The 27,850-nt window shown below is 35.5% G+C and overlaps 3 protein-coding genes across 6 annotated transcripts; 1 reads left to right on the top strand and 2 right to left on the bottom strand.

The window, feature by feature from the left end:
- Window positions 1–317: 317 nt before the first annotated feature.
- Window positions 318–27,850, top strand: LOC117781614 (protein Wnt-6). Its single transcript, XM_034618397.1, has 6 exons — window positions 318–330; window positions 5,047–5,049; window positions 5,911–7,422; window positions 23,418–23,638; window positions 26,031–26,518; window positions 27,100–27,850. The coding sequence occupies exons 3-6, from the start codon at window positions 7,361–7,363 to the stop codon at window positions 27,559–27,561; spliced, it is 1,233 nt and encodes a 410-aa protein (XP_034474288.1). The 5' UTR covers window positions 318–330; window positions 5,047–5,049; window positions 5,911–7,360; the 3' UTR covers window positions 27,562–27,850.
- LOC117781617 lies at window positions 16,093–16,838 on the bottom strand. The gene is made up of 4 exons (XM_034618401.1): window positions 16,672–16,838; window positions 16,471–16,586; window positions 16,322–16,409; window positions 16,093–16,264 (listed from the first exon to the last, which is right to left on the bottom strand). Exons 1-4 carry the CDS (start codon window positions 16,775–16,777, stop codon window positions 16,197–16,199), a joined length of 378 nt encoding a protein of 125 aa, XP_034474292.1. The 5' UTR covers window positions 16,778–16,838; the 3' UTR covers window positions 16,093–16,196.
- Window positions 17,040–21,428, bottom strand: LOC117781615. 4 transcript variants are annotated; one of them, XM_034618398.1, is made up of 5 exons: window positions 21,259–21,428; window positions 17,619–17,682; window positions 17,435–17,544; window positions 17,292–17,382; window positions 17,040–17,221 (listed from the first exon to the last, which is right to left on the bottom strand). In XM_034618398.1, exons 1-5 carry the CDS (start codon window positions 21,403–21,405, stop codon window positions 17,136–17,138), a joined length of 498 nt encoding a protein of 165 aa, XP_034474289.1. In that variant the 5' UTR covers window positions 21,406–21,428; the 3' UTR covers window positions 17,040–17,135. The 4 variants fall into 4 exon arrangements, 3 of the variants coding, with proteins under 3 accessions (XP_034474289.1, XP_034474290.1, XP_034474291.1); XM_034618399.1 differs by having other exon boundaries at window positions 17,296–17,382; XR_004617186.1 differs by lacking the exons at window positions 17,040–17,221; window positions 17,292–17,382; window positions 17,435–17,544; window positions 17,619–17,682 and adding exons at window positions 20,730–20,885; window positions 20,951–21,038; window positions 21,088–21,200 and having other exon boundaries at window positions 21,259–21,425.

Genomic DNA, 27,850 nt, shown 5'->3' with positions numbered 1-27,850 from the left:
TTGACGCCAGAGCAGGCAAATTTTTATTAATTTAATGCCAATCGACGCTGTGGTGGGTGCAAAAAAGTAATTTGTTTTAATTTGTTTAATCGCTTAATCCGGCAAAGACGCTGACCAAGGCGAAGCTAAAGGCAATGGCTGTGGGAAGGAAGAAGGAGAGGAAGGCGAAGAGCATGCACAAACCTGTTCAGCAAATTAAATGAAGAAGCCCCCCAGCAGACGATCGATACGAATGGGGTAATCTCTGGTGGTCCTGCTATAAGGCAAGAAAGGCCACTCAGGCATCGCGGCCTTTTGTTTTTGATCGGTTTTGCCGACTCTTCCGAGTCTGTCCGACTCCGTCCGACAGTCGCAGCACTAAGGCCAATTTATGATGAGCTGCGCAGAAATTTGCGAATTTTTCCAACTCGGAATTGGTTTGGCTTAATTAAACTTTGGCACTATTCGTCAGCCGTTTTTGTTATGTTAGCTTTCTTTGGCTGCGTTAATTTATTGTGGCCAGTAAAAATTATGCTGAAATTCATAGAGTTAAAGCCTGAACTTGACTTCACCTCCCCTTTAGCGGCCTCTCTCTCTCTCTCTTCCTCCTATTCCCCTCTTGCAGACTATCTGAGAGTGAGCAGCCGCACAGCTGACAAAATGAGCATAAATCTCTTTTAGCACGCCGCCGTTGACTGTCTGTTTCAACACGCCTGTCAACACACACACACACAACACTACACTACACTACATATATATATACACACACTCGGATACACAAGACATGTGTGTGTGTGTGTATGTGTGGTGAGCTTGAGGAGCACCCGAAATCGCCTCTGACAGGGGGCTGACTAGTAAATCAACTGAATCGCTCATAAAAAGTCGCGCAGTTGTTTTGAATGTTGTTTTTGTGGCTTTTGTATTTTTTAGCTGTACTTTATTTTTAATTGTTTAAGCAACAATGGGTGCTAACGCAGATAAATAAATAATAATAAAAGCCTGAATAATATATAAACTAAGTTTTTATTCTTCTCATTTTCGTTTTTATGTGTGTGTGTGTTTTTTTTTTTTTAAGAATCATTTCCTGCGTACTTTCTACTTGGCCAAAAAAAAGACTAAAAATGCAATTAAATTAATAAGATTTTATGTCTGCCGCCGTAGCGCATAATATACAATAAAAACAATTGAATTATGAAGAGAGAATATTGCGTAAATAATTAAAATGAGGCGAAAAATTAACAATGTTATTCCACTTGTTGTTGCTGTGGCAGCGGAAGATACGTTGTTGTTTTATTTTATGAGTTTTTAATTTCAATACAAAAGTTGAGAGTCAGAAACTCTGGGAAAGTTCCCCAAGTGTTTCTTGTGCAACGAGAAACTGTGATATTGACGCCACGAGACGTCTCCAAAGTGTTATTTGACTTGTGGCAAGAAGTGTTGCATATTTCCGGGCTGGCGTAAGTGGAATAAAAACAAAAAGTTGGAGAATAACTCGGTATTATTCACTCTTAGGAATCAATCATTTCAAATGAATTTCCAAAGTATAAACATTTAGGGAAATTTGTTCTTCTTTAAACTAAACGAAATTTTCATAGAAATTGTTGCAATATTTTCAGTCTAAAATCGATTTTTATCTTTTTTTATTTGCTAATCGTAAAGTGAGCAACCAAAGAATTAAAAGATTTAATAGGGATTCTTACTAAATTTCATCAAAGAATTCTCTTAAAAAGTATTTAGAAAATTTAGGTTTCGCATAATTGCAACTCAGTATGAAATCTCTGTATATCCCCAATATTCCTAGAACTATAGCACTCAAACCGCTCAATTAATATTTACCTTGATTGATTTTTAAAAGTATCTGTTGTTCTTAGTAGAAATCAAAGAATTATGCATTTGCACATTGGTTATAAATTTGACTAAAATGATAAAAAAAATTTCCATACATTTTGTATAAAGTTAAAATAATCAGTTCAGTTTTAATTAAAAATATTAAAACTAATTTATATATATACTAGCTATACCTTGACTAGATATTAAGTAAATGGGCCAAAAAGCATTAAAAAACTTATTTTCTTGGCTTAAACTTTATTAAATTTCTTTTACTTATTAGTTTTTTTATTAATTTATGCACGAATAAAAGCAGTCGGCAAGGAAAAAATTACTAAGTATAAAAATTAAGTTAAAAATTAAAAATAAAATTATTATTTAACATAAATTATGAACTGTAAAGAAAATAATTTAATATTAATATAAATATTAAAGTATTTATATTATAAAACACGTATTAACAATTCGAGTAGAGATATTATTACCTCAGTTAGTATAGAGTATATTTTACTAGCATTTTAATTCCAACAGTTATTTGTATTGAATGGCAAAGTGCCTCTGAAGTCATAAAACTGGAGCACAACAAATACATACGCTCCATTTCTTGCAATGCCATTTTCCAATTACGTTAATTGCTCATAACATGACGTTTTTGTTTGTTGTTCTTTGGTTTTGAGGAGCTTTGTGCCACAATACGAAATCGTTTCCCCGAAGCACAAACACAAGCAACACCCCCACACTTACACAGATATACACATAGATATAGATACATATACAGATTCATAACATATACATATATACAAAAGTGAAGAACAGATCTCCGACATCCATCTATGTGAATTTTTTGTGTCTTATTTTAGCTGACTTGAAGTTTATGAAGAATTACGAGGAAGGCACTTAAATGAATTGTTGCTGCGTATGTCTGGTTCATAAAAATTTTATGACCCATTGATAGTGCGAACAAATCTACAGGCCACCCTCTCTCCACCTTTCCCTCCCCATCCTCCCCTTCCCAAGCACAAACACACACACACTCATACCCTCTGTCGATCTGCAGTCATGCCTGTTACCCTTTTGACCGCCCACCTTGTTGTTATAGCAGGTGAAGCAAGTTTGACAGTTGATTTTGAATTTGATTGAAGCCAAGTGCAATTGTTGGACCAATCGAGGGGTGTACGTGTAGTATGAGTACGAATACGAGTACGAGTACGAGTACAAGTGCAGGTACAAGTATGTACCTTGTTTATGGCATTTCACAAGCGTTGCGATTGGCATTCATTAATCATGACCAGAAATTGCGCCGATGCCTTTCGGATTTTTATTGTTTTTTAAGCAACCAGCAACAAGACGGTGGGCAACATTTTCAGCGCTTTTCCAGGTTCGTCAGTGTCTATTTTCATTTAATAGACATATTTGCCTGCCTCGGAAAGTTTTGCGCTTTGTTTATTTGTTGAATCAGCGCCGTCAAACCCAAAACAACAACAGCACATCACATTCACATTCACATTCCCATCAACACATGCACATGTCAGTGTTGGTAATGTGTTAACAGAGCAGATAAGTCGAGAGCACAAACATTTTGACAACTTGTGAACTTAAGAACGCCAGCCCAAAGAAATCAAACAGTCCGTTTTCATACGCACAGTGGTACAAGTTTAGCCTCATAAACCATAAATACCACACACTAAATAAAATTAACAACAACAACAGGAATCACACAAAATGATGCCGAAATCTCCTCTTGATTTTTTTGTTAGCCACTCACAAAATCAACGAAAAAAAAAAAAACTTTGAAATGTTCTATAAACAAACAAAACGAAAAGGCATCAAGCAACAATTAGTCCATATACGTAATACTGGAGAGCTGGAGTGCCTATAAAGCTAATCGAGATCATCGAGCCAAGGCCTAATCAAAGTCTGTCAGTGGGCTGCTTAAAGAGTTCTCGGTTAGATATTGATATTAAGACTTTTTTTTTAACAACATAGTAGGTACATAAATCATATAAAGATTTCATTTTGGATTCCTTAAAATTTTTACGATTAACACATCACTAAAATCTTTAAGATCTTAGCAATTAAAAACGCATTCAATACTCTTCGGTTATAAATCGAATATCTTTATCAATCAATAAATTCAAAATAATAATTTAAACATAATAATAAATATATTAAAGTGTAACACCATTATGAAATTCATTTTCTTTATTTTATTTATCATTTTTAAATTTAAAAATGTTTTTTATTTCTATTTACATTTTCTGCCTTAGGTTGACGCTAATTAAATATATTTATTCTACTCGATTTTACTTAATTCCTAATTCTATACAAAATCACTAATTTGCTTTTGGAAAGAGCACACATGCTTCGGTGCAGCCTTTATAAAAGATACATCTTGTCACATTTTGAGGGTGTAGTTGGGAGGCGTTTGTTACCTATGTGCCTGAGGCGCCGTCTGTCCGTCCGTCAGCAGCACGAGATTAACACGCCATGCTCTAAATTCTGCTGACTGTTGACTGACTAAGCTTTTGGTAGCAATTGTTGATGCTTCTGCTTCTGCTGCTGCTTCTGCTTTGAATGCTGCTGCTGACGCAGACGCAGACGCAGCGACTCGACTCGAAATGAGATCTGTTTTATTGTATTTGAGAATGATTAGCCCGGTGAGATACGAAGTCGAAGCGTTATTACGCGAACGTGTGTGCCAAGATAGATGTGGAGAGAGATCGAGAGATGGCGATGTGAACCACTGTGGAATGGAATTGGACTGTATGCAAAGCGAAGGCGAAGGCGAATCCAATGACGATGACAACGACGACGACAACGATGACACTGTGGCAACTGTGGAGTACAAAGTGGCACCGTTTTTACGAGCCTGTGACTTTAGGGTCGACAATTTGTTACCTGCTCGTTGTCCCAGCTCCGACTGGCCTAGCCCAACATCGAGAGCAGACGGCGGACAACAAGACATGGCCAGAGACAAAGTCGCTAACCTTTTTTGGAGTTTTATCGCCAGAGAAACACATAAAAAAAAACACAACACACACAGATGACAAGTTTGTCGCGTGTAAACAATTTGCGGCTGCCCAAAAAGGTGGTGCGGGTGGTGGTGGTGGTGGTGGTGCAGCGTGCGAGCGAGAGGGAGAAAGAGAAGAGAAGAGCAGAGTGTAAGGCAAGCGATATCAGTGTGACGGATATTAAGAGAAATAATGCCTTTTGGTAGGTAGGCGGTGTAGGAGTTAACAGTGGGTGCTAATATTAATGAGCCAAATCAAATATTGAGGTAGGCATTACGAAGAGAAATTTATAAATATTAATAAATTAATATATATAATTAAGTTATATAAATAGATAAATTATATTTATACAACTATTGTAAAAAAAAGAAAATATAAATAAAAGAATCCATTTTTAATATATTTACCAGGTTAACTAATTTTATTTTTTAATTATTTCAATATATTTTTATAGACTTTAAATCTGCTACACTTTAGAAGCTGATTTTGGGATTTTATAAATGAAATAGTTTTCTAAATTAATTAACTGAGTTTGCGCTTTTGTTATAATTAAATTTCCTTCTCTATGTCTATATCACCCGCTGTCATTGATTTAACACATATAATTTCATGCCATTTTCTGTTTGGTACACATACAATTGGCGGCAACTGTATGCCCAGTGGGCAGAATACACAGCCAAACGCAACACATTCACATATCTACAGATACATTAGAAAATATCTCAAAAAATCAACAATATAACAGCGAAGTTGACGACGACGTCGGCAGCGACAGCGACTGCGACTGCGAACAGCAAAGTCGTCATTGTTGTTGTTTTTGTTTTTGCTGTCAATGTTGTTGTTGTTGTTGAGCGCACAGAACGCGCATGAGTGAAATAAATTTTCACGCTTCTAAACAGAGCGGCAAGAAGAACAAGAGCAAAAGCAGCAGCAGCAGCAACAGCGGCGGCTAAAGAGACTTTTTGACTACGACAACAACAATAACAACAACAACAGCAATAATTATAAAAACAACGCGTCCGCGTCCAAGTCCATTCATTGCCTATTGCCGGCATTTGTTGTGCTCCCGATGCCAAACGCAGACGCAGATCAGTCAAGAGTCAGAGCAGCGTCGTCGCAGTCGCAGTCGCAATCGCAGTCGGAGACGTTGACGTTGACGTAGACGGCAGACCGAAGATCAGACAACGGACAACGTAGATCGGAGACGGAAGGCACGAGAGAGATGCCGTAGATTATTATTGCGAAGCGCTTTTCGCCAAACAAACACGAAAAGTGTGCGCCACTATTTTCAAATCCCGCAGAGCGTCGCGAACTGTGGCCGGCAACGGAACACAACTCGAGTGTTTTTTCCACACACACCAAAAACTAAAAGCAAAAAAATAACCCGAAATTCACAGCAAACAGTGCAACACAACAACAGTCAGGCAACACAACAACAACAACAACAACAGCAACAACGCCAGTGTTTGTTCTTGTTCGTGTGTTCGATCAACGTCGCGAGTGTTTCTGTTGCTTTTGTGCATTTTTGTCGGGTTCCCAGATCCGAGGAGCATGGGAAAAGCTTGCTAAGGATACGCCACAAGAAAAGAACAAGAACAACAAGGGCAACAACAATAACAACAACAAGAGCCAGCACAACAAAGTACGAAAAATAAAATACAAAACTGAAACTGAAACTGAAACTGGAAGCTGAGCTTCATCTTTTAGCCTGAGAGACTGCGCTTTGATTAAAGCGCGCGTTTAATTTCATTTTTTACGCTACTCCAAGAAGAAGAAGAAGCAGAAGCAGAAGAAGAAGTTCTGCACACCCCTTGGAACCGCTCCACTTCCTTCGGCTCCTCCAGTGATCGTATATTTGAACGGGGCTCCACCCTTCCAACTATTTTTCAACATTTTGCGCTTTGATTCGCTGTTCACATTTTGGGCCCTGGCTAACTGGCTGTGAGGCTCTTTTGGCCTGGCCTGGACGACGACTCCTTGGGCGCAGCTCAGTACGCCGCCAGCTTTCTCCGTGTGCGTACGACTTCACGCAGCAGCTGTGCTTAAACCTAAAATATAAAATCAAATAAATAAATAAATATAAAAATTATAAATGTGAAAGATTCGTCATTAATTCGTTGTGATCTTGAGATCTGTCTCTCTTGCTGATCGTGAATCGTCGTCGCAATGTTTCTCCAGTTGCCCAAATACATCAAGTGCGCCTGTCTCACCTCCAGCTTCACTTTATGCTCACTTCACGCCACGTCGAACTGAACTGAAAGTTAACTCAACGCAACTCAACTGAACTCAACGCTTGATTAATTCGCGCGTCAGCAACTGAAACTCTTTTCGGTTTTATTTTTGTCGATTTTCTTACGTTTTTGCTTTGCAAAATATTCAAATAAGCAAATCTCGTACTCGCACTCATCGTGGCCGCAATAAAAAGCCTTTAACTACCTGCCCAAAAAGCAGCAAAAAGCCAACTAAAACATAAAACCAACAACAACAATTCCAGAGACTGGGCCACAATTGTTTGTTGCCGCTTTTTGCGGCTTCGGAGCGATATGCGGTTATTCATGGTAATTGCAATTTTAATATTTGCAATGCCAATGACGGGATTCGGCTGGTGAGTTTACATTTTAAGTTTAAGCATTACGAAAAAATCTTAAAATTCACTAACTAGGTATAGGAATATATAAGGTTCATTATCAATTTGTTAGAGAAATAAATTGAAAATGTATAATCTTAATTGGATAATCTTTATGAGTTTAGCAATTTAGATAATTATAAATAGATTCAAAATATATTTATACCTATCAATTTAAATCGATCGTGTCTTTTTAAAAGGGTATGTTATTTTACTTAATTCTATAAATCATTTTATAGAAATTTGGATAATTTCAATACAATATTATATAAAAAAAAAGTTTACATATTTATATTAAAGATTTTAATTAAATTATTAGGATTTTTTTGTATCAATAGATATTTACAGAAACCGTCATATTTTCAAGTATCCAGAAGTGTTTTGCCTTAACTTCATTCGATCTTTCGTTCTTTAACTTCGTTCTAATTAATTTTAACAAAAAGTTTAATAAAAAGCTCAAGTAAATACAGTTGACTACATTTATTTAAAATTAAATAAAAAATTGAGAGCTCAGATATTAAAAACACGACTAAAATAATTTATATATAAGGTAAAATTTGAAGCTGAAAGGCAAGATAGTAAAAGAGAAGGGGATTCAAAAAATACGTTTTCTAAGTTTGAAAAGTAAATTTGTTTTAAGATTAAACAATGAGTTATTTCCATTAACTGACTTTTTTGGTTCTGCATATAGCAAATACATAAATTTCATACATATTAAATTAATTTTTCTTACAATTTTTATTTGAATTTACGGATTTTTATTTAATTTAAGTCAATTATAGAATAGTTGAAAATTGAATGTTGTGTGATACTTACCTGAAGAATCAATAGAACAAAATATCCTCTAACCAGATCTTTCGACTTGAGATCAGTCTTATTTATATAGATTGTCAAACGACAAACCCGTTCGGGCGAAATTTATGTTTCTGTGCGTTTCGTTGCGTTGCGTCGAATTCAATGCCAAAAAACCCATTACAAACGCTGCTCTACAGTGTGTCAGATCTCATCAATATATGAGCTCGAGAGATTGGCGTAACCGTTTCCGGTTTTGTGTATGGGTCGCTGACGACAACAAATGCAAAATTAAATGCGAATTAAAAAAAAATGAAAATGAAACAACAAAAATTGCAATGCAATAAGTGGGAAATTGCAAGCGACATGAGCTCTACGGGTTTTGAGGTGAGTCAAAGCCAAAGCCACAGCCAAAAGCAAAATTCGGGCAAAGCCAATCGAGCGGACGATGTCGCCTCGAGGGACCTTCAAAATGTGACGTTTGATTTAGATTTAATTACATGGCAATTTTTGTGTGGGGACGAAAACGTGGCCAAAATTACGCAAAACCCAAATGCAAAAAGTGCAGCCAAAATAAATAAAAAGAAAAACTGAATGAATGAAGAGCGGGAGGCACTGCATTTGAATTTATGCGCGAAATTACAGGCCAAGATAAATAAAATAAAATAGAATAAATAAAGAGCATGTTGGGAAAAACATCAAATAGAACGAAAAGTGTCGCAAAAAAGGCAGTGAGGTGGATGGCGGGGGAGGAGCATAAGTTATACACTCTGCCAAAAGTATTTGCCAGCAAAGTGGCATCAATGAATCTGCAACTGCAACATCAACAACAACAACATCAGTCGAGGTAGAAAAATTGTCGCTGTCAGCGCTAACGAAATTTGCAATGTCTTGACTTTTGCCAGCCGCATTTGTCATATGGCTCTGCTTAGGGAAAAGGAAAGGGTAAAGGAAAAGGGGGACGTGTGTGTAGATGATGTCGTTTATTGGGGGGCGTGGCATGGCTGGGTGGCGTAGGCGTCGCGTGGCGTAGACTGCATGACGGGCAAACAGTTTGCATTAATTTTATTTGAGTTTTGTGCAACTGGGCGAGGCAGCCACCAAAAGAGGCCACCTGCAACATTAAAGAGCTGGCGTTGATCACTGGGCGGGGATTGCACTGAGGGGAGTGGAATGGATTGCTTCCATCGACACATTCAATTCAATTGAAAACTTTTGCAATAAATTAATTAAATAATTAGAGCTCAAGTTCAGTCGTTTGCTGTTAGCGCTTTTGATGTCGCCCCAATGATGATAATGATGACAATCATGTTGTTGCCACCCCACAAAAAAGTCGCAATCGAACGAGCATGAGAATTTGTTTGTGCGCCATTTTTACGCTTCATCTGTGCCGTTCAAGGGCGACCGACAGACAGAGCTGCAAAATAAGCGAATGCGTTGACAACTAGCGATCTGTGACGACAGGGATTCGGACACGAGACAATCGGATGGACTGGGAACGGACTGAAAAGGGAGCACAGATGTTGAGCAAATACTTGACGGGGGATAATTTATAATTTATTGCATATTTTCAATACTAATTAATATATTAGAATTTGGTGTACACAACAGAATAAGATTTATGGCCGATTGCAAATTATTAAGAATTGTGTCATTGACAAAGTCCAGATTTCCCATTACATATTTAATAATAAAAAATTATTAAATTTATATTTAGCAGTAATAATTTTAAAAAATATCTATTAGGAGATCTAACATTTTTATTCATTTTCAATGCTAAGCGATGCAATAATGATTTTCATAACAACATTTATTTGTCTGTAAACGCTAAAATTACGGTTTTTTCCAATTCGATTTCAAACGTTTCTCCCATAGACATCGATTAGTTATCGAAAAACACGATACAGCTGATTTCCCGACCGATAAACGCTAATTTATTAAACAAATGTTGATTAAAATAAAACAAAACTATAATAATCAGCTTTCGCAGGTTCGTTTTAATTTCGAATTTTCAAATTATGTATGTCTACAAATTTTACGTATTTGCATTTTTTGCAACCGTTGCAAATCGAAATGTATTGAATTCTCACTCTCGCTGGCTCGTAGAATATAGACCGATAATCTACTCAGATATATGCATGTTCTATGTGTTGTTGTTTTCCAGCCAAATGCACTATATTAAATGATCGTATTGAGATGATAATCAATGAGTACGATGTGCCGTTAAATGAATGGAAATTCCATTGGTCAGCGGCAGTCGAAACCAATTACAGAGAGCTTACAACAAATTGCTGCAAATGCGCTTTGCTGATGTGTCTGGAATTTAATTAAAAACAGAGCAACGTCTCTGAAATGATGATGATGATATTGATAATGATGGAAATCTTAAATTTATGATCTACTATTCATACAATTTGATTTCAAATTAAATGAGCTCATTTCCGTCGTCGAATCATTTGACATTTAGTGCCAAGTTTTGGTTGAATCGATTTCGGTGGCCATTTCCTGTTTTTCATTCATTTATTCAATCCATTCACTCACATTCAAACACATGTAGAGATATTCAGATTGGGAGGCTCTCATTCATTCGGAGGGTTCATTCATAGCACTTTTTGGCACTCACAGCATGTGAAATGGCAATTAAAACCCGCCAGGCTTTAATGGGTTAAACAGCACTCACCACACACACATATATTGTGTGGCAGTGGCACTTAGTCTCAAGCTGTGTATTGGATGCATTTGTTGTTCCAACATCGTCGCCCTGGGAGGCAACATCAACAACATTGCGCATACGCCGCGTGTGCTCTCTGTGTGTCAGTAGAGCAAAGCCATCTCAGGGGGATATTAAAAAAAAAGTAGAAAAATTGGCACACTTTATGAGCCACAAAATATCAAATACACCCCCAATATGATTAGGTTAGCCATACGTTTTGGGGGGCTAACGAGCGTACAAAACTCGGCCAATTGCCAAAAATTAATGCAGATGACTTGATTATGATGCCGTGAGGAGAGACTGACAGGGAAACTGCAACCACAACTGCAAGTGGGGTAAAGCTGAGAGAGATGTGCGATAACATCTAGATGGGGCATCTCAACAGTAGCTAGTTATTGTATCATTCTGCATTTGGCACGGGTTCTATTCATTTTTAGCTCGGCCAACAACTTTTCTGTAATTAAAAGTCATGCGATTTGTTTATTTTGTTAATTTGTCTCTGCGCCTCTTGTCACATTGTCAGTTGCATGTCTCACTCGCTGCATCATAATTAAAACGCATGACCAGTGACAATTGAGACATGGGTCAAGTTGAAGGACTGACGACTGACAAGCTAAAGGGTCTAGGGTCTAGGGTCTAGGTCTAGGGCCCAGTCCCCAAGGTAACTAACAAATCTTCGCGTCATCCCAGAAAAAGAGAGGGAGAAAGAGATTCTGCTCAAGGGGTAGAGTGTTAGTTGAGATAATCAAAGTCAGTTCAGAGCAGAAAGTCTCCCAGAATCAATACATTTCTTACATTTTATTTAACTGAAAAATTAATAAACCAATATTAGGACATCTTATGTTAATCTAAATAGATAAATTTCTCTCTTCACGTTGATAAACGGTATAAAAATGCTTTCTCAAAGATAAGAGAAATCGTCTGGAAAATTCGTCGAAAACCAAAAATTCTGATACTTATAGGAATTATTTGAATAAAGAAAATGTAAGAACAGTTTTTTAAATATTTCAATGGTCTGAAATATAAAATATTTAAAACGATTATTCATGATTTTAGAAAGTGTGTTAAAAGCGATGGTCCAAATCAGAAAACAATTTTTTTTTCACGCATACTTTTTTATATGTGTTAATAGTAATTTCTGAGATATTCTTAATGTAAGCAACTTTTACTCTTTCATAAATATTTTCTATAAAATCGCATTCCCAACCTTTTTTTTTTGCAACCACATTTATCTAATGTCACATAAATTTGTGGCATAACTCAAAAGAGGAACCCCAGATTTCTCACATCTCACAGAGAGCGACTGGACACGTGATTTAGCTGGACATGGTCATGTTCAACGTTGCAACGGTGTGGCAACGCCTATTTGAGCTATAATTAAGTTAAACGTTGTCGCAATTTGCGCGCCATGGCACCAAAAGATTGATGTCGCCTTTGTCTCCGACTCTTTGGGGTCCTGAAATGGTCGGCTGGATGTCAGATCTGTCTTCCGTCTGCCATCTCTTTTTGCTTTTAGCTTGGGCTTTAGCTTGTTAAAGGCCTGATAGTAAATATGCGTGAATTATTAGCTAGCCTCGCTTCAATTGGACATGCACATGCCCCAGAGCAGAGCCTGGGAACGTCAGATGCGACATTCCATTGGCATAAGTGTCAAACAGGATGCCACATTACACAGCAAAAAATATCATTAAAAAAATATGTTTTTTAAAATGATATAAGTTTAAAGTTTATGATTTTAGCATGTATTTGTTTTTTTTATTATATATTTAGCATATAATAGTTAAATATATACCGTTTGGGATTGTATTTATCCCGAAATCTCGTATATATATTTTTTTCTGTGTATGACCATAATATCCACATCATAATGAGCATGTTTTAGCCTGGATGATGGCGCCAACATGTTAATTTGCCGATTGCCAAATGACAAACACTTGTTGAGAGAGGGAGAAGGTGCCAAAAAAAAAAAGACAGCGTGTCGCTTACGCCCACACACGTTGTACCTTGCACGTTGCCACAAACTGAGCCGCACCCAGAGTTGGCTTGCCTCTAAGTCATGCCAACACCTTTTTGGTTGCATGCCGCTAGCTGCTGCTGCTGCTGTGTAAGCTGTTAGCTGGCTAATCAATTGTCAATGCTGCCGCCCACATCAAACGCCAGCCTACCGCGATTCCCTGTCCCTGTCTCTCTCCCTCCCCCTTTTCGACGTCTCCGGCGTTCTCTTTTCTCCAACTCCCGCTCCTTTACGGACTGCTTTTGTCCAGTTCATGTCTGTGTGCACAAGAGATCAGCACTTGCGCTGAGGCATTCTGTGGACAAATATTTGTGCGCGTAAATTGAAAACTGACCAGCCACAACAGCACTTGACTTGTCTTGGCCAACGCAGCCCAAAACGGGCCCAAACGTATCGGCCAACTGAGCGGCCATTCATTCACTTGTCAACGCTTTGTTTAAATACTTTGCCACTCGCATGTTGACAAGTGGTTTAAGTCGTTGATTTGTTTACACTGCAACGCACTCAGTGGCGCAGTGGCAGTCCACACGATTCAGTGGAGGAGGAGGAGGTGGGGAGGGTATTCGGCAGAGTTGCCAACTGCCAACGATCATAGCGTCGACGGCAACTCACGAAAATGAGTCAATCAATCGAAGTTGCATCCATTGTGACTGTCTATTTACATAGAAAATAAGCGACAAAATGAAGCGGCTTTTAATTCAACGAATTCTTCATACTCTGCAGCAACATAATTTAAGAACAAACTCCACAATAATAATCTAAATATTAATACGCGAATAAAATCATCCAACTTACTTTATTTTTAAAAAATGCAATGATGGAAATTAAATATTATATACTCCCTCAACATTTATCATAGCTATAACCCATTGCTATATACCGGAACCGAAACCGTAACCGAAATAAATTGTTTTATAAGAACCAAAAACCGAAACGTTTGTACCGGTACGCTTTTGGTACACATTTCCAAATATGACGTGTTGTTTTCTGTATGTATATCATTTTGCTAAAAAAAAACTTAAATTAAAGTTAGGTGTATCTCGACAAAATACGAACATATAATACGTATGTATGTACAAATCTGTTAACACATTTTTATTTTATTAATTAAAAATAATTATTAGTTTTAATTTTTATTATAAAACTTAAAAGTAAAAATTTTATGTGTCAGTTTCTATTATAAAAATTGAATTATAATAATTTAATAAAAATTTAATGTAAATATCCTTTGTAACATGTAGCGTACTTCCAAAATCTAAAAATACTTATGATGTGCGACTCAATACTTTTCATATTATACATTTCACGACCTTAATGGACGTACATTAAGGTTATTTTATCTATTTATATTTAAACTGGATTTCTATTCTTCAATTTTTATAATATAAATTTATTTTATATTATTTTATTTTTATAATAAAATTGAAATTAGTAAATATTTTTAATTTTTATAATGAAAATTGAAATTAATTATTATTTTTATTATTTATCATAAAAATTAAAAATAGTTTTTATTATTCAATTTTTTTTATAAAAATTGTTGTGTATTCAATTTTGTTAAATTCATAACTATTACTTGCGGTCCCTGGAAAAAGGTTCCGTCGAAATCTTTGATGATGAAATTATTTATTAACAAAAAGTATTCCTTACATTACTAAAGTATCTATCAGAAGATATTTATTTTATTATTTTATACTGCTTTAAAATTAAACTGAAAGTAAATTGTTAATAATATTATTAAAGAAGAGTATGAAATTTATGTTCATAATTTCTTCAGTTAGTCAATATGCTTTAATTAGGTGTAGTGTATAGCACAGCTGAGAGCAGTGGACTGTGATCAGATTGGCGTGGCATGGGATGTGTATGGGAAATTTCAACCACTTGTCAGTGGCTACCAACAAACCGGGCACTTTGATCAAAGAAAAAAATCACTGAAAATCCATTGAGGCCTATAACGACACCAACAACAATGCCAGCAACAACAACAGCAACAACAACAACAACTACTGCAATAGGGCACACTTGGAGAGTTGGAGTTGCTTCTTTTCTTTCGTTTGTGTGAAAGCAAAATAAAGATACGTCTCGGCCAAGTGTTGCCAGTTGCCAGGCTGCCAGGTTGCTAGGTTGCCTGGACTGGGATCTGGGATCTGAAACTGGCAGACAAGTTGTTTCAAGTTGCCGACAGCTGCGCTGCTGGCGTCGCTGCTCAAGGCGACGTCGACAGCGGCTGCTGCCAAGCAAACTTCAACTTCAAAACCAAAAGTGTCGAACGGTCCGCCACATCGGCAGCATCATCGTCATATCATCGGCCTCGGCTATTTTCCGCTTAACCAAAATCTCCTCGTGTTTGTTGTTTTTGTTGTTGTTGTTTTTGTTGTTGTTGCTGGCAACTTGTGTGGTTACGCGCTCTGCACGCTTGAAAGGTGTTTGAGTTTTGAGTTCTTTAGATCTCTCAAGTAATCTGAGCATCGACTTCGAGATCCGAATCATTGCGATCTCATCATCATCGCCAGCGAACTTCAATTGTTTTTACTTCTTCTTTTACCTCTTGCTGTTGTTGTTGTTGTTATTGTTGTTTACAAGCGCGTCTATCATTTATGCTCTTGCTGTTTGACTTTTGGCGGTTTCAGTCAGCTCACATTTTGTTAGAGTTGTTGGTGTCTGCTCTATTTGTGGTTTTTTTTTTAATATTTGTAGCTATTAAGTTGTCATAATCTCTTAGACCGCATCGAGATCGAGTGATCGCCACAGGGCCACAACAACGTATTCAAACTAAAACAGAAAAAAGGAAGAGAGAGAGAGAGAGAGAAAGATAGAAAGACAGAGACAAGGGCATGGCCACCAGGTGGTCAGAGCGCAGTCCAGGTGGGCAAATTGGGGCATCAAAATTCTTCAAGTGTATTACAAGTGAATATGGAAAATGTGCTCAGTTGGAAAGTGTAAATCTAGAACCCAACTTGAACATTTGCATACATATTTTAATAAAAGAAGAAATAATTAAGGTAATTCATTTTCTATTATTTAATGATAATAATTTAATGATTATAAAGTGTATTCTTCGTATTTCAAACGAAAGTCAATAAATTTGGTTGTTGTTAAGCAATATTCATCAAATTTTTTATTGGCTTGTAAAGATGTAAGATTAGCCAAAAAATATGAAAGTAATTCCAATCACTAAATAATTTAAATATTTTCAGTAATACTTATTCCTCTGATACTCTAAATTTATGTAATTCAAACATTAGAGTCTCTCGTAAAGCATATAAATCTGCAAGTGATGACGGCAAATATTAATTGAATTACTGAAAGTAGAAAAAAATGATTAATAATGGAACCATACCAGATTTTAATTTACTTACTTATCATATATACTAGTACAGATTTAACCTCCACAATTGGCATTATAAAGCTTATTAAAAGACCAGGAATATATATGAATTTCAAATTCTAATCAACAATATTTATAGATTAAAGATAACACAAATAACAATATGAACAGGAAACTTACTTTCAAGACGCCTATCAACATCAGTATACCCGACACAGTATGAATTAACGACAACCCTACTAACGCAAAATTATGTAAGCGTTGACGTCTTAGAGCTTTTATGTTCCAATTGACGCCTGCGTTTTATAACAAAAGAAACACATTTCATTAATTAGGAGCATTTTTTTGGCATCTAATTAAATTGATATTTAGTATACTTACAGCTGATTGAGCCAAAGATAATCATCAGAGCTGCGCCATGACATATGGTTAAAATACTAAAAATAATAGCCTGCCGTCGCAGTGTACAACAACCTCCACAATTCATGATAAATTTTGAAATCGAAGTATGTCGGGGAAAAGTTTTCTACAATCAATACAATCTGAAATTCATTCTTAAATCTCCACATCCGGTTTGAAACGTTCCGGATTAAACGAAAAGTATATATTTATGTATAAAATTAATCAATGCATACTGGATATTTTCAGTTAGTTTCAGTTTAGACTGAAATACATTTCTCAACATTAACAGGTTATCTGTTTAAAGAGTTTTTTTATTTATTACGAAATATAAATAATCAGAAGTGTTTTAATTTTTATATTCAGCTATTTTTTGCAATATTTAAGCCTAATAATTGCAACAGGTCTAATTATATAGGTAATTTGTTGTCAATTACGATACAAGTTTATACAGACTCCAAACTAAATTGATTTGTATTCATTTCTGTACTATAGTATCTGCATGCAAATATAACAAAGACAATCTGGAAAACTAAGAGCAGAAGAAATATGTAATTATTTTAGTGACAAGTAAAGTGCATTATTACTTTCTTATAACATACAAACCAGATAAGCAGATATTGAAATAATAATGCCTACTATAGGAAAAAAAGTGCTTAGTACGACGCCAAACATGAATTCATTCCTCAAATTCTGAATAAGAACGAAAATGTTTTATTAAATCATAATGAAAATCATCACTTACACATTGAACAGCCAAAAATAGCAATATTCCTGCATAAAAATGAATTACTGCGAACATAAAGAACATGCCCAAAACATCGTAGACATCGTTATTATCATAATGTTTTGCACCTTTAAATATAATAAGAGATACAAAGAATTTAATAGAGTCCACGTCATAATGCATAACTTTCATATTTACTTACAAGTTTCATAGCCAATAATAACGCTATTTAAAACACCATGTAATAGAGTCCACCAACAGAAAACCTTTATTTTAGTTTTCAGTGAAATGAAACAATTATCAAACTTAGCAAAAATTTCACATAAGCACATATTGATTTGGATATTAAAGTAAACCAAACATCAACTAGAAACGTATTGATCGAGTATTCTTCCTCATTCGCATATATTTTCATATCAATTTCTACTTATGAGTAATACATATTTTTTTGATCTATTTATCATGGCATACTGAGTATTCAAAAGATTTTATAGCTTGGACTTGCATTGTTAATTATGATTTTCACTCCTTTATCTGATTTAGAAAATTCAAAACTAATTATGAACTCAAATTAAATATACTATATAATACTGTATAGAATCAATTTATATCAATGCATTCTGTGTAATTGAAATTTTTTTTTTGTCCGTCCCAAAAGCATTTACCATTATAAAGTTGATTGTAAGAAATAAAAAAAAGTTTACGTGTTGACAAATATGTTTAAATTTATGCAGTCTCTTAATAATATTGATTTCAATTCATTTCTGTACTATAGTATCTGCATTCGAATATAATAAAGACAATTTGAAATACTGAAAGCAGAATAAATATATAATTAGGAACAAGTTCATTGCATTAAAGCTTCAAGATAACACACAAATCAGATATATCAAAGCAGTACCGATGGCTCCCACAGGAAAACAAGTGCTTAATACAACACTAAACATAAATTCATTCCTTAAATTATGAATAAGGAGGACGAAAAGATTTTAATACATCACAATCCAAGTCATAACTTACACATTTAACAGCTAAAAACATCAATATCCCAGCATAAGTATAAATTACTGGGATGATGAAAAGAACATGTACTAGAGCCTACCAGCTGAAAATCTTTATTTTAGTTCGCAGCGCAATAAAGCAATTGTCAAGTTTGGCGAATTTTATACAAAAAAACATATTGATTTCGATATTGAAATAATTCAAAAATTGACTACAATTGTAATACTGGAGTTTTTTTTTAATTTAATCAGCATGTATTTTCTTTAATTAATCTTTTTCTAATAATAAGCAAAATATATTTTTACGATCATTTTATCAATGTTTACTGGGTACTTGAAAGTTTTAATACCTTGCCCATCCCAAAGACATTCCATACTATAAAATTGACAAGCTTAGCTGTTTCTATCCCACAAAAAAAACCTCTAAACGAGGTAAAGTCTAGTGACAGCAATTTCTAGACCAAAATTTCTGATATCAATTTTTGACGAACAAAATTCAGTTGAATCTAAAAATTATAAATAAAAATATAAATTAATATAAAAAAACGAAAATTTTTACTGTGAGTAAAAAGGGTGATCTTCTTTGTACATAAAAATAACTTTTTGCGCAGTGCCGAATGCCAATTTTCGTTTTTTTATATTAATTTATATTTTTATTTATAATTTTTAGATTCAACTGAATTTTGTTCGTCACAAAATTGGATATCAGAAATTTTGGGTCTAGAAATTGCTTTCGTCTAGTTTAAGATTTTTTTGTGGATATCAGAAATTTTGCAATTGCTTTCGCTTTTGACATTGTATTTTTATCATTAATGCAGGCAAATAGTAAAATATAAAAATTTAGTTGTTGAACGTATTTCATATTTAAAAAATTTTTTTTCTTTAATTATAAAGAAAACTAGGGGGCCCCGCCCCCTGCTCGCGTTGCTACAGCTGAGCATACTATACTGTCGGAGACCTCGTATTTACTATGAAAAAAAAAGTTTTTCATACTAAGACTTGGATTTCACCCGATCGGTCCTATGACAACTATATGATATAGTGGTTCCGATTAGAACCAACTTTGTTCAGGATATATAAGTCTTAAATAAATGCATATTCTATTAGTTTGGTTACGATATCTAGTAAAACAAAAAGTTTTTCATACTAAGACTTAATATTGGACCGATCGGTCTATGACAGCTATATGATATAGTGGTCCGATTTGAACCAACTTTGGTCAGGATATATAAAACCAAGTTAAATGCATATTGTATTAGTTTGGTTAAGATTTCTCATTAAACAAAAAAGTTTTTCATACTAAAACCTAATTTTTACCCGATCGGTCCTATGACAGCTATATGATATAGTGGTCCGATTTTAACCAACTTTGGTCAGAATATATAAAACCAAGTTAAATGCATATTGTATCATTTTGGTTGAGATATCTCATAAAACCAAAAAGTTTTTCGTACTAAAACGTGATTTTCGACCGATAGATAAATGTATTTATTCACTTAACAGGTAATATCTTCCGAACCCCTCAACCAAAATTTATGTTTCATACACCAAAAAACGCGAAATTGTACGTATTACAACATATTAAAATTTAACAAAAATCGTTAGAGCCGTTTTGTCAGAAATCGCCAAAATGTAAGCTAAAAAACTTGATTTCACCTGTAAAATGTTACCTGAGTACTTTAGAATAATGATATATAGAACATATCTGTAGCTTCTATGGTTTGGAAACTGTTGAGGTTTCAATTTTGGCGGGATTTAGCGTTTTCCCGCTAAACTAGCGGGAAATTGAAGAAGTCGTAGAACAAACATTTCTAGATTTTTGAAAAGGAATGTATCCCCATCATTACATTTAAGCTTCTTTAGCGCTTTGATGCAAACAGACAAACAGACAAACAGACAAACAAACTGACTTTTCATTTCATTTTGAGAAGTCCACTAAAATTTTCAAATTTAATTATCTTTTGAACCAGTTATCGGATTTGGGTGATTGAGGTATTAATCGACGCGTATTTTTAAGTTGAATTTTTAAAAAATAAAAAAATTTACCAAAAAGCCCCAACGGCCCCATAAGCTGCAATTATCAAAATTTTTCCCCTCCCACTTACACCCCCGTATCTCTTGACCCAGGTTGGTTAGAAAAAGTTTTAGTACTCCATTTTGTAAGTTAGAACTAAACCCTAAACCGATCGGTATATAACTCGATCTGATCGGACAGTCGTAGCAAATTTTCCAACTTAGCTGTATATATAGTTAGTCGCCTTTCGCACCCTTCGTGCTGCTTTCGTCACTAACGCGAACTGCCGTCCGCAGTGATATATTTAAAAATATTGATTTGAAAAAAAAATAAATGATAAATTTAATCGTGGATACGTTAGTAAAAATTCATACATTTTCTAAACTATATTGATTTATATTCATTTCAGTACTGTAGTATCTGCACGCAAATGTTATGAAGATAATTTGGAAAACTGAAAGCAGATGAAATATGTAAATAGTTACAAGTGAAGTGCACTATAACTCTCAGATAACATACCAATCAAATATATTAGATAAGAAAAGCTGGCTCCTATAGGAAAGCAATTACTTAGTACGACCCCAAACATGAATTCATTCCTTAAATTCTGAAGAGCGAAATGATTTTATTAAGTCCTAATCTAAATCATCACTTACACATTGAACAGCCAAAAAGAGCAATATTCCAATATAAGTATGAATTACTGCTAACATTAGGCAGATGCCATAGTAAGTTATTAAATATTTATTCTCATGACATTTTCCCGAATCTATAAATTTAAAAATAAGATGCGCATAATTTAATGGAGTCCTTTTGATATTGCATACCTTTTGAAAGTACTTACAAACTTCGGAGCCGAATATAGGGATGCTTAAAAGACCATGTACTAGGGTCCACCAACAGAAAATCTTCATTTTAGTTCGCAGCGAAATTAAGCAATTGTCAAGTTTGGCGAACTTTGTACAAAGGCACATATTGATTTCGATATTGAAATAATCCAAAAATTGACTAGAAATTGAACGAAGATATCTGAGTTTATTAATTCATTTGTAATAAACAAAATCTATTTCTATGATCTATTTATCAATGTATACTGATTATTTAAAAGTTTAATGCAATAAGTGATTGGTTTTATAATTATTTAAATGGAAATCCAAAAAAAAAAATACATTTCTGTATAATATAGAGCCAAATATTGTTTTGTGTAGATATTATTATTCATTTATGTGCAATATGACTCCATTTGCTTGACTAATCGCTGGAAATTGTTTTTCTATGAGGAAAGATAAGCACATTGATGTATAAAAAACTCGATGACCAATTTTAAGGGCTTGTCTTTGGCAATATATCTTACTTTTGTCATGGGTGAATAACATGCTTACAGTGATTTCTTTTGGCCCAGTCAGTTGACTGACTCAACTGCTGTACAGCGCTGCGAATTGCCTCGTTAATTGCTAAAAATAATGCAAATTCCTTGCAGCAAAGCCCACATACAAATCTGGTTGGGGGGTGGGGGGTTGATCAGACTGACACAAACCAATAGACTATGGCCGCACATCAATCACAAAGCCTGAGTCGTCTCCCTGTGGCAGTAGCCACATTGGGGCCCTATAAAATGCCTGAGATGCCATTATTTACTCAATGTTCTCAGCCGAAACATAAACTTGCACTTAACAGAGAATTGTACAAAGTTCACGAGCGAAGCAAATTTCACGCGAATGTGCAATGTGAAGAGCAAGAAAATATGAAAAGGAATATGTATATACATATGTATGTGTACATATAACAATAACAACAAAAATGCGAACGAAAAACAATTGAGCTATTAAAAAGTCATAAATCTGAAATGGAAAAACATAAATCAGCGGCAAAGGCGCGCACACAAAAACAATTTAAACGCCGCCGCCCAGTAGCTCGACACACACACACTCACACTCACTCACACACACACACACACATGCAGTAGTATGAGTGGTGGTGTAGGGGGGGTCAGCTCGAACCCGATCCCGATCCCAAACCCAAAGCCCTGGGCAAGCATTTAATTGCCCTGGAGCTGCTGCACCCACATTGTACGCTGCCAATAATAATTATTAATTTTCCAGCTAAATTAAATTTTAACGCTGCAGCTGAAATGAAAACGAAAATTGCATCGATTGAGAAAATTGCTAAAAAGTCAAGTGGGTGTTGTGAGTATACTCACACTAGTTGTGATCTGTGTGTTTAAGTGTGTGTGTGTGTGTGTGTTTGTATTTGTGTGCTGGCAAATTTTATTGAGCGCCGTCGTTGCTTCACTTTTAACAATAAACAAAAACAATTGGCAACTGTGTGCCACTGTGTACGTATGTGTGCATCACATCTATGTCTGTGTGTGTGTTTCTATGCACGCCGCATTAAACGTTGCGCCATATTGCGTATACGCCGCATCAGCCGCAATTTTGAATATTTAGTTCAACTGCCGAGAGAACCATTTAGACGCTGTATTTTCCTTTTTCTATGCAAATAAACGAAACTCGTTGCTATTCTTTGACTTGCAGCATAAATAAATGAAAATATTTTGAATGCACTTATCCGCTGAGTGATGCGGCTACTTCCACATTTCGGGCGCCACTCAGCTGATAACTTAGAAACCGACTTGGCAAATACAATATCAATATTTACTTAAGTTTCCGGGATTTTAGAGTATGAGTTATTTGCATAGGCAAAACAAAAATATTGTTTGCAATCGAATGTACTTGTATGTATTCATTAGTTGTCAGAAAATTCGACATTGTCGAGTTATAATTAAAAATATAATAACGCCTCTAAAAATCAAACAAAAGTAAATATGTGTAAATCATGTGTAATATTATTCTATTCATATTATAAAGGGAAATGTATTTCAATATTCTCAGTGCCAATAGTAAACCCATATCTAATCTTATTTAAAAATATTTGCAATCTTTGAGCATACTTGTAACACTCTCACTTTACTATATGTGTATTCTAGGGCCGAGGGCACAAATATTTTGCTTGATCCAAATCTAATGTGCAAAAAGACACGTCGTCTACGTGGCAAACTGGCCGAAATCTGCCGCCACGATTCGGCGCTGCTCAAAGAGATCATCAATGGGATTAATCTGGGATTCCGCGAATGTGAGTTTCAATTTCGTAATCGCCGCTGGAACTGCACAGTGCTACGAAAGAGCATGAGGAAAATATTAATGCGCGGTAAGTGTGCGCAGACTGCGATTAAATATGTAACTACTACAAGTATATATATATACTGACACTACATACTTATATGCATATGCCTTGCACTAACCAACAACAACAACAATAACTACATTAACTGGCGACAAAGGCCAAACGGCGCTGCTTTATTATGCAGCTCAACCTGGCAGCCTGTCAACACTTGCTGACTCAGACTCCGAGGGAACTGCGATCAGTGTTGTCAACTTATGTGAGCGAAAAAAAGCTAAACTTTGTCTCTCTCTAGTAAGAGTTGCCGATCTGTCACATAAATAGAATCTCACAGTATGAAAAATAACTGGATCATGTTAATCTTAGCTGTTAGTTTCTTGGGAATGAATCACAGTTCTCTAAAATTAAAAGTTTAAATGCTTGATACACGATCAAAAATGCTTAAATTGTTCAATTTGCCTAAAACTTTGAATATTATTTTTTTACTTAGATAACAACCTAATCAAAAAAAGCTTTAATTTTATTTAAAAAAAAAAATAATAATATACAAAATATACATAATAAATAAATATAACATAATATTTTATGAAAGTTAACTTTGGAATCTGTTAGTTTACAAACGAAGTTATTGTAAATGTAAACAAAGTTTAATATTTGCATAATTTCTTATATTTATGCTTTAGCAAATTCTGAAATTTATTCCGTACAAATGGCAACAAGAAAGCAAGCTTAAATTTAAAAAAAATAAAAAACAAGGCCAAGTTGGCAACACTGACAACATTGAAACTTGACAACAGATGGAGATGCCTTGCACTCATCGACTGCCCAGCAATTCTGCCTAATTACAGCTGAAGTTGCAGCGTCTTCGTGGCTGGCAAAAGCAAAGCAAAAGTTAAAGTAAAAGCCAAAGGCAAAGGCAAACTGTCAGATGGCAGGCGACCGCATCATCCATCAAGTTGCATAATAAAAATGTTGCGCCCGCTGATGAATAGCGCCTGAAATGAGCCTACAAAGCTGTCAATTTTAATAAATTATTGCCCGAAATGGTCAAAAGGTATACCCCCAGTACTCAGCTCCTTGTTGCTGTTGTTGTTGTTGTTGTTGTTGCTGAGCTATCTGCACTTAATGACAACAATGCGCAAACAAAACACATACCAAATTATGTGCAATAAATTCCACACACACACTCTCACACTCTGTTGCGGATTAAAAGTCAGTTGTCAAGCTGTCAGTTATCGAGGAAGATCGAGATCGAGATCGAGAAAGAAGTGAGAAGGAAATCTTTTTTCTCGCCAAGGCTGTGCTGACCATGTAATGATGCCCTTCCATTTGGGGTGGTGACTGTCCAAAAAAGTTAAATCACCTGTCCATATAAATCCACCTCACACCACTTTACACCACTTTTCCCCCTCTCTCTCAACACAACTTGAATCAATTTTGCTCGCATTACAAACTCGCATGCAAATCGTTGTCCGTTTTGCGATTACAACTGCGATTTTCGATTTCATTAAACGTGACTACAGTGCAGTGTCGATGACAGGGTAAACCTCGAGTCCATTCGCATTTCTGATTTGCATAGAGATCCAGCACAATCAGCGATCGGTGATCGTAACAACAATATATCATTTTGTCACCTAAGCTGACAAATTGACATCAATCATGCGATGACGCGTGTTGTAAGCTGCTAATCAGCATCAATTATACATAAATCGATATCGATATCGCCATCAACAGTCAGTTAATCTACATTTAAAATCCTACTCTAACTCAATTACAATTGTCATTTAATGACCAAGCTTTATGGGACTACTAACAGTCAATGGCTGTAAATGTAAATAGCACTTAATTTTACAAACTGGTTTACGTGTTAATAAAAAGCTAAATAGGCTGTAAATACTTAATCCCAACTTAAAACGCGACTTAAAACAGAGTAGATTGGTTGCACATGCAGTCAATGCTGAGTCAGAAATGGGAATAAGTCTCAATATAAATTATGTATTGTATCATATTCAGTTTGCAATTACAATTAATGCTTAGTCAACAGTTGTTCTAATTGTAAATTGGTTCTATCTCATGCCTGATTGATTTTTGTTTATAACAAAAACATAGAAATATACAAAAATAATAATTATAAAATGCCATATGTCAAACATTGTTATTATAAAATCTGAAAATAAACTTTCAAAGTAAAATTGCATTTATTTCTTTTTTTTTATCATAAGTAAGGATAATCCATCTCAAAATAGCACACATGGTATTTTTTCAGATTAGTTTATTTGGGCCTAATCTTTTTTATTTTATTTTAAAATAGAATTACAATTCTTTAGTACATGAGAAGTACCATAAATTATCTATCAATGTTTAATTTGATAAGGACAAGCTTATTCCTATTAAATATTGTTATTTTTGCCTCCCACAGACTCCCGGGAGACGGGTTTTGTGAATGCCATCACAGCAGCGGGCGTTACCTATGCGGTAACCAAGGCGTGCACCATGGGGCAGCTGGTGGAGTGCTCCTGCGACAAGTCTCACATGCGTCGCAATGGCGGACAACCCCAAATGGTGAATGCTGCCACAGCAGAGGAAGCTTTGGAGCGGCAGCAACTGCGTCAACAGTTGCCACAACAACAACGCATCAGCAGCAACAACAACAATAACAACAGCAGCATGACGGATATTATGCTGGGCAGGCAGCGAAATAATCATAGACCAGGTGGCAGACGAGGAAGACGCAAATTCTGGGATAACATCAAGTTCCCACAGGGCGAATGGGAGTGGGGGGGTTGCAGTGACAATGTCAACTTTGGACTGCGACACTCGAGAGCGTTTCTGGATGCCAAGCAGCGACAGCGACGCAGCGATCTGGGCACACTGGTCAAGCTGCACAACAACAACGCGGGGCGGCTGGTAAGAAGAAGAACTAGTCTTAGAAAATATTGACTTAACTTAAGAATACAACTTTTTAACAAATGTGAGCAGTGTAAAATTTTAAATCCAAATAATGCTGAATTTTTTTTCGAGTTTTTAATAAACATTTTTGAAATATTATTATTTTATTGTAATGTAAGTCCGAAAAGGTCAATTTTTCTAGTAGAAATTTTATGCCATTAATTACATAATTAGCGGATACGCTGAGTAAATGCACGAGATTTTTCTTAACAATTTAGAAACCAATAATAGAGGGATCAATGATATAAATATGGGAGTAAAATAATTTAGATATTCAAATGTAGAATGTTTTAATTTCTTATTATTACTGATTTACTTGATTAATTAAAGGAGGACCAAATTCTCTATAATAACGTGATTTTCTAATATTGAACGATGGTATTTTCGAATTTCCAGTTCTCTATTCTATTTCCTTAAATTCGATTTTAATATTGAAAGCAATCTTATAGGTGGTTAACGTTTTGTTACAAATTAAATTTGCTCACTATAAACTATTGTAGCCTACCTAATTCTCCTCATTTTCTCTACTTTGCTTTCAGGCAATTCGCGATGCGATGCGTTTGGAGTGCAAGTGTCATGGTTTGTCCGGATCGTGCACGGTGAAAACCTGTTGGCTGAAGATGCCGCCATTTCGTGAGATATCGGCACGACTGCGCGATAGATACGATGGGGCACGCAAGGTGGCGCTACGCAATGATGGCAACAGTTTTATGTCCGACTCGCCGCACACGAAGCCAGCGAATAAATATCAATTGGTTTATGCCGATGATTCGGCCGACTTTTGTACGGCGAATGCCAAGACGGGAGCGTTGGGCACCCAGGACAGGGAATGCAATGCGACGTCGACGGGTCCAGATAGTTGTGATCTTCTGTGCTGCAGTCGGGGGCATAAGCATCGTGTGGTTGCCGAGTGGACGAACTGTAATTGCGTCTTCAAATGGTGCTGTGAGGTGACGTGCGAGAAGTGCCTGGAGCATCGTGAGGTCAACACATGCCTCTAGAACTGGGATCGGGTTCGGGTTCGGGCTCTGGTCTGGCATAGTCATAAACATATTTTTGAAAGCTTTCCATTTCGCGTGATAAACAACAGTTTAAAAACACACTACGTTTTGCTGCAGTCCATTTTTAAGTATTAACTAACACTAGTGAACAGGGTAATACAAATAAATACACAAACAAAACAAAACAAAAAAACAATTGATTTTAGGCCGATCTAGTTGTAAATAAGTATCATTCATAGTATGAACCATGTAAGCTTGTAAATAGTTGTAATAAAAACGCAAAAGAAAA

The sequence above is a fragment of the Drosophila innubila genome (assembly GCF_004354385.1).
Source record: "Drosophila innubila isolate TH190305 chromosome 2L unlocalized genomic scaffold, UK_Dinn_1.0 4_B_2L, whole genome shotgun sequence".
Lineage (NCBI taxonomy): Eukaryota > Metazoa > Arthropoda > Insecta > Diptera > Drosophilidae > Drosophila > Drosophila innubila.
Note: the sequence above shows the minus strand (reverse complement) of the source record. Positions and strands in the feature narration are given on the sequence as shown.